We start from the raw sequence: 8,103 nt of genomic DNA on the forward strand, positions 1-8,103 counted from the left end.
CAAAAATCTATGAATACTTGTTAATACAACAACTGCCAAATTTATTTTAGTCACTCTAGGTAGATGTATGGCTACTGACAAAACTCTTTTCAATTTGTGTGATCTAGCAAAGAAAACAAATTTTAACAACCACATCGACAAGAATTCCTGATGCTCTACATGACTTTCGTTTGCTTCATCCATGAAATATTGTTTATCCTTTTGGCCAAATTTTCGAAAAGCAAATGATCAAAACACTGCAATCAATTATTTTTCTATTTCTTTTTTCTTTCTGGAAATAAATCCTTACACCGTTCAATTAATTAACCATATTTTTCTAAAAGAAATTAAGCAACCATTTCAATATAAAAATATTTTACAATTTACGCACTACTATTCTAATTGACTAAAGTCTCATTATCTCAAATGTTTCAATAATAACTATTTTTCTTTTATTTAGGTTTAAAGTCAAATGCTAACAAATTTATTTCATGTTTAGTAAGAATAAAATAGGGAAAAAATAATTTAAATCCCATATAAATCTTACACCTATGATCTACTTTAATTTAAATATCTTTTTTTTATCCTCTCTATTAAATAGAACAATAGTGACTCAAACTATTAACACTAGAATCAGAGTGAAACCATATTCTATTAATAAAATAAAATTATAGTAACAAAGTAACTTTTCATAGTATATATGTATGTAAAAAAAATGTGATTTTTGTTTTATTATATTTGAGTGTTATTTCATTTTACTTCGTTAAGTTCTAAAAGTTTTATTTGAATTCTTTATGTTTTTAAAAGTTTTATTTTGGTATATTAAGTTTTAAAATTTTCATTTTGATAATTTCTTCTGATTTTTGTTAGAAAACATTAATGTGTCATTAACTTTAAATTTTGAAATAATTAATTTAAAATAGTGATGACTAAAAATTGCACTATCTTTTTAAAACGCATTCAACCACATACTTTTATAGCCTCATCTTTTTGTACAAACTCCATAATCATCACAACATAAACAATGCAATCACTGTTCACTCGAATCTACAACCTCCACAATATTACAACCATCAATAATAAACAAATCAATCCATAACCTCCTTCCACTAAACAATACCATTGCGTCCATGGTTGTTAAAATCGTGTTTTAAATCGTAAAATCGTACTATTTTACGATTCCACTAAGGTTCAACAAGTTAAATCGGAAGCAAAATCGAAAACGAAGTAGACTCGTCCGATTTAGCGTAGACTCGAGTGAGTCTGGGTAGACTCACGACTCTACTCCGAGTCCGCGGGTTTACGAAAACCTGAAACGGCATTGTGTTGGTGCAAAGCTACTCACTTACGAAAACCCGAAAATGGCTCTGTGCTATGCTACTCGCAGCTCTATCTACTCACTCTGCCTTGTTGAAGTTTAGTTTGGGTGCTGAGCTGCTCGCATCGGCGTCGTGGGGGTCTTCGTCATCGCTGGCCCTCACTCGCGACTCTTTCTGACTCGCGTGGTGCTGGACTGCTGGTCCTCATCATTACAGAACACTCGTCGAAAGCCCTCATTTTCTCCTGAGCTACTCGCGTCGTGTTGGACTGCTACTCCAAGCTTTACTCCACGATGCTAAGGTAATTTCTCCTCTCCTTTATAGTCATAAAAAACCAGGGTCATAAGATTTGAATGTTGGATCAAGTGGCCTCAAAATAATTAAGAAGGGGGGGTTGAATTAATTATTAATGTGTCTTGACTAATTAAAAATTTATCCTTCTTAATAATACTAGATTCAATTAGGCTTTACTACTAAGTTATGAGAAAGTAAAGAACAGAAACAATAACTTAGACAGAAGTAAAGCGAAAATAAAAAGTACACAATGGAAAAGTAAAGAGTGTAGGGAAGAAGAAAACAAACATAAGTTTTTATACTGGTTCGACAACAACCTGTGCCTACATCCAGCCCCCAAGCAACCACCGGTTCTTGAGATTTCCTTTAATCTTGTAAAATCCTTTACAAGCAATGAGCCTCAAAGGATGTCCCCTCCTTTGTGCTCAGTGTAACACCAAGTGAATGTGCACTCCACTTGAACTGATCCACAAGAAATGTACCCTCTCTTGTTCTCAGTATTACAACCCAAGTAGATGTATGCTCTACTTGTACCATAAAGGATGTACATTCCAATGTGTTAAGACAAAGATATCTCAGGCGGTTAGTCCTTTGAAATCTTTTGTATAGAGGGAGGAGGAAAGAATCAAAAGAATTCTCGGACGATTAGTTCTTTGAATTCTTTTGGCAAAAGGGAGAAGAAATGAATCAAAAGAATTCTCAGATGGTTAATTCTTTGAATTCTTTTGGCAAGAGGGAGAAGGAATGAATCAAAAGAATTCTCAGACGGTTAGTTCTTTGAATTCTTTTGGCAAGAGGGAGAAGGAAAGAAGAAGAAGAATAACACAAGTTTTTGGCCAATGAACTTTTCTTGATAAAGAAAGTATTGAACAAAAACTCATAGAAAGATGTTGAGAATAATTGAATGAAATCATTTTTTTGTAATTCGTGCCATGATCACATATTTATAGTCATTTGATGACTCAAGTTAAAGTTTGTGACTCTTGGCAATTTCTTTAAAATTAGTCACTTTAAAAGTTGTGACTCTCTTGAAAACTAGTCACTTTAAAAGTTGTGACTCTTAAAAAATCTTCAGAAACTAGTCACTTTAAGAATTGTGACTTTTGGTAATTTAATTTTCAAAATAAGTAACTGGTAATCGATTACCATTGTAGTGTAATTGATTACACATCAACAGATGTGACTCTTCATGTTTAAATTTGAAAATCAACGTTTAAAAACCCTGATTATCGATTACAAGTATTGTGTAATCGATTACACAAGTTTGAAACTGTTTTATCACAAGTTGTGACTCTTGAAATTTGAAATCTAATGTTTTAAAACATTGATAATCGATTACATGCTTATGGTAATCGATTACAACTTTGTAAATTAGTTTGAAAAGAATGTTGGCTACTAGTAATCGATTACTGCCTTCTGGTAATCGATGTAAAACTCTTGGTAAAATATTTTTCTTTGAAAAATTCTCTTGAACAAAATTGTGCAATTCAATCTTTTCTTTTGAAAAAAAAATCTTTTTATACTTATCTTGATGCTTTTCTTGAAGTTCTTGTACATCTTGAGTCTTCTCTTGAATCTTCACTTTAATCTTAATTCTTGATTGAATGACTCTTTGATTCTTGATACTTGCTTGACTCTTGATTCTTGACTTGAGTCTTTGGCATCATCAAAATAAACTTGGAAAGCTTTGTTTCCACATTGAACCCTTATTCCTCGAACATTTTGCAAAAAGTTACCTGTTTTGAACTTGTTTCTTCACACTTTACAAGACTATGTTTTCGCATCTGTTCCAAGTTCACAGTCTACTAATTTTATCTAATTTGTTATTTCCTTTTTCTATTAATTTTACAATCATATTTCATTTTTTACTTTATTACTATGTTTTGTTTGCTCTTAGATTGATAGTTGTTGTGTGTGTAAGCTGTGACTAATTAGTTATTGTTTACATGAATTTCTTTAACTATGGTTTTCTTAGTATTTGTGTAGTATAAATTATTTAGTTTGCATAGTATTTAAAATGGCTGTCATCCCACTTCTCGCACTGCCAATCCGAGATTGATAACCATGTCTTATTAATTTAATTTCTTCCATTATATTGGAGATCTTTGTCTTAAATTTTCATCTCAAGAATATTTCTGTTTGTTTTCTGATTTTTGTTTATAATCCTATATTTTTTTAGTTATTTATACTATTGGAAGAATTACTTGGAATGCATGGATTTTGTGAAAAGAAAATGCTAGTTTGAGTGTTGAAGCATTGCCTACCCTAGGATTTAAAGTTACTTTTATACCACTGTGGTTGAGGTCCTAATGTTCTTTCTCACTCATACATGAATCATCCTCATTCTTTAACCCCACAATAATTTTGTGCAAGGGAATAGAAGAGAAGGGAAATTGATTGAAAAGCAGAACTTCAACACTTTGTTCTTGTTTTTGCTCAACCCAAGTTGACCATCCATACTATTTGCCACTCATCACCACCTTGATTTTGTCCATTTTGACTATGAGCAGAAATACAATCGCTGCATATTTCAAACATGGAAAATCATAGACAGCCACAATTGAGTGTGGATTGTGGACTATGTTAGTTTATTGAATTATTGTTAAAGTTTATTATTTTCATTTATTTTAGGGTTAAAATATTTACTTATGATTTTATAAAAAAGAATACTAATATATTTTTTTATTTGAATAAACTCTTACGAGTTTACGATTTGATTATACAAATCGAATTTACGGAGCCTCCACGATTCTACATAGAATCGCGAGTCTAATAACCTTGATTGCGTCACTCTATAATTACACCGCGACCCAATACCAACATAGATAAAAAAGTGTTAGACTTTGGGGTGATGAAAAATTTTAAATCTAACGTTGTAGTGGTAATTTTGAATCTTGATTCTATTTTTAATCACTATTATTTTAAATTAATTATTTAAAAAGTAAAAAATTAACAAAATACTAGTTATTTGTTAGCGAAAATGAAAAGAAAAAACAAAATGAAACTTTTTGAAAAATAAAAAAGATCAAAATATAATTTTCAAAAGCATAAATGAACAAAATAAAACTTTTTAAATTTAATATATTAAAATAAAAATTTAAAAATATAAAAGATTAAAATAAAATTTTAAAATTTAACATGTCAAAGTAAAAAAATCCTAAAACCATATAAAAAGTGATATTTAGAAGAAAAATAGAGGAGCATTATTGACATCTGAAAGTTACGGAGTCACTAAATGCAGTGGAATCCAATCTTTCCTACAATGATGTGAACATTTTGGTTGGCCAATGATACTCGTCCTAAGTGATTTTTTTTTTGGGAGACTCGAAAGTATCCGAAGTTCCTATTCCAGTTGCCAATTGGCATTTAAAAACCAAAAGGAAAAAAAATTATATATTAAACTAATAATAATACAGCTCCAATAATGAAATAAAATGATGGCAACTGAAAAGGAAAGGTTGACGTATTTGATTTCTCGTTAATGATGAACATCAGTCTCATAATCAATGGCCCCGATTCAGTCCTCGGTTTTAGGTTCTTGTTTTTATTTATCTCCCCCAACCTTCGCCGTTTTCTTCTCCACCTACTTGTATATCCTTAACCTGCTCCCACAAAACAAAACGCTACTCTAGTCTCTAGTAGTATCAGAGAATCATCATAAAAAAGAGAATTAGAAGAAAAAGATGTTGTTAGGGAAGAGACCTCGTCCTCCAATTATGAAGAGAACAACAAGCATGTCCGAAATAACCTTCGATCTGAACACGACCTTGGACGATGATCCGAACAATCCCGTGAAGGGACCAGGAGGAAATCAGAACAGGGTTTGGGCCATGGTTTCACCCAGAAACCATTCCGAGGATACTACCCCTGACTTCTTGCGCGTTTGCTTTCTCTGCAAACGCCGTTTAGTACCCGCCCGAGACATCTTCATGTACAAGTAATTATTTTTACCCTTCTCTGCCTTAACAAGGATTCCATTCGGTGCCTTCGATGTGTCTTTTAATTTATGTTTTGTTGATATTGGACATAAGCTTAGTTTTGGTGTCTAGGCAATTTTCATTAATTGTTGTTAATTTGGATTGGAAGGGTCAGCATTAATTGAAAATTATTGCAGAGGTGATAGTGCTTTCTGTAGTTCAGAATGCCGTGAACAGCTGATGAAGCAGGATGAGAGAAAAGATAAGTATCGTGTGGGATCAAAGAAACAAGTTGCGGAAAAGCCTAATTCTGGGTCTCAAGTTAACAAAGGCGAAACCGTGGTTGCCTTGTAACTAATTGTGGCATCGCACGAAGGATTATTATTATTATTCCTATATGCCCATGCCCTTAGCTTATTTATGTTCATATACCTAGGCTTCTTCTTTCTCTTGGATATTTTTCATTTTGTTATGGCTTTGTTGTAATTTTTATCATTGCGCTTTTGGAATGTTTTTTTTTTTTTTTTGCGTGTTAAAGGGCAACATGGGCAAGTATTTTTGAAGCACGCTGTAGTGGTTTCCGTGGTGTTTTTGAATCTGATACGTAAAAAAGAATGAAAAAGAAAAACTGTAAATCATAATCTGTTTTCTTTCTATGGGGAAAACTGCTTTCACGTCTTTAGTTACCTCACCTCTTCTTTCACGTCCTTAGTTACCTCACCTCACCTCTTCTTTCACATCGTTGTGTTGTGTTTCTCAGTGGTGGACTAGTTCGTTGATTGTAAACTCCGTGTGTTTGACGAGCAAATTAGGTTGTGTTTAGTTTTTTTTTTTTTTTTCATATAATTTTGTTCTGGCTTTGTAATTTTCATCTGGGCGCTGTGTTTTGGAATATGTTCTTGCTTGTTAACGGGTAACACGGGCCACTATTTTTTAAGTGTGCATTCTTTGCATATTGGAACGTGTAAAACTTTTTGTAGTGATTTCCACGGGATTCTGAACCGGAACAAGTAAAAAAATAAAATAAAACTTGTAAATCATAATCTGTTTTCTTTCTGGGTATTGGAAAACTTCATTCACTTGCCTATGTCACATCGTTGTGTCTCTCAACGTTGGCCTCGTTCATTAGTGGGTCGAATAAGATGGTTTAGTTTATTTGACCATTTTATAAATATGTTTTGATCAAATGAAAGAGCTTGGCAAACATGAGTATATTTCACTAGCTTTTAATTTAATTTAGCTTTTATTTTTTAATCGCTTTTATGTTACCTTTTAGTTATCTTTAAAATACCAATATGAATTTAAAATTAATTAAAATCTAAAATTATAATTAATTATATTTTTTGGCAAAATAAAAATGATATAGATATATCTTTTTATTTCATTTTATATTTATTAATTATTTCAACTATTAATTTTATTAAATGCTTCTAATTTATTAAATTAATAAGTCTTTTTATTCAAATTAAAATATGACATAGGAATAAAAAGTACAAAAATGTAGTTTTTGCAGATTTTAAACTAGCATTTCAGCTAAACTTGCACAACGTACCTTCTATATGTAGAGGATGGTGAATTGGTGATGGGATTTAGAATTTGACAAGTTTTTAACTTTTAATGGCGGCACTACTCCGCTGATGAATGATCTCCCCCTTTTCTTCCTAGTGGCGATGTTAACAGCGAAATTAACATATTTAACAGGTAGGTTGCGTAATCTGACCCCGATTTAATTTTTTATATTTAATTATTATTGTTTAATGCTCAATAGTGAATCCACATGACATGCTCAACCCACCAAATCTTTCTGTTGTTTATGTTTATACTTTATTTGTACTTGAAGTAGTAACGTGGACACTTAAAGACATTTCTTATTTCTTGAACAAGTTCTTTTTTAGGATTTTATGGTTATGGATTATTTATCAAATTTATTTATGATTAATTTTTATTGAAAAATTTGAATGATTATTTTTAATGAGATTTTTTTAATCAACTTTTTATTTATAAGACTTAAATTTGAGATTTCACTTAAAGAGATTAATATCACTCAGATATGAACGAGAATATTTAGAATTTATTTGTTTAAATTTAAATATAATTAATTGTAAATTTGATTTGAAAGCATGTTAAAATAAGAAGAAATGAATTTTTTGCTTAATTATTAATTTGATCCCTAAATTATTTAAAATGATGAAATTTGGTCCATAAATTTTCAAACACTATAATTAAGTCTTCTAATTTTTTAAAATATTTCAATCAATTTTTTTCCGTCAAATTCAAACGGATACTCTTAATGAAAACTAATGAAAATCGTCGAAATTTAACGGCCAAATTAATGGTGTCAGTTTGAATTTAATGATTTAAAAATTTAATAACCATAATAAATTATTTTAAATAATTTAAGAATCAAATTAGTAATTAAGCATTTTTTTTTCATGCAGGCACTTGCTTAAGGCTTGGAATGTTGTTCATAACTTTTTCTTTTGCACCTGATCAAAGAGATGCACTTGCAAGCAACTCAAATCATGAACAGCTGCGTATAAATCTATCGTACTTTTTAAGATTTGGTACTTTTAAGTTTTAACCACTTGACAATG

General features: G+C 30.9%; 1 protein-coding gene across 2 annotated transcripts; it reads left to right on the forward strand.

Moving 5' to 3' along the window:
- Nucleotides 1-5,215: 5,215 nt before the first annotated feature.
- LOC100527013 (FCS-like zinc-finger domain-containing protein) lies at nucleotides 5,216-6,174 on the forward strand. Of its 2 annotated transcripts, none has more exons than NM_001401030.1 (2): nucleotides 5,216-5,529; nucleotides 5,679-6,174. In NM_001401030.1, exons 1-2 carry the CDS (start codon nucleotides 5,276-5,278, stop codon nucleotides 5,692-5,694), a joined length of 270 nt encoding a protein of 89 aa, NP_001387959.1. In that variant the 5' UTR covers nucleotides 5,216-5,275; the 3' UTR covers nucleotides 5,695-6,174. The 2 variants fall into 2 exon arrangements, with proteins under 2 accessions (NP_001387959.1, NP_001237297.1); NM_001250368.2 differs by having other exon boundaries at nucleotides 5,236-5,529; nucleotides 5,707-6,174.
- The last annotated feature ends 1,929 nt before the right edge of the window (nucleotides 6,175-8,103 follow it).

The sequence above is a fragment of the Glycine max genome, chromosome 4, assembly GCF_000004515.6.
Source record: "Glycine max cultivar Williams 82 chromosome 4, Glycine_max_v4.0, whole genome shotgun sequence".
NCBI classification, from domain to species: Eukaryota; Viridiplantae; Streptophyta; class Magnoliopsida; order Fabales; family Fabaceae; genus Glycine; species Glycine max.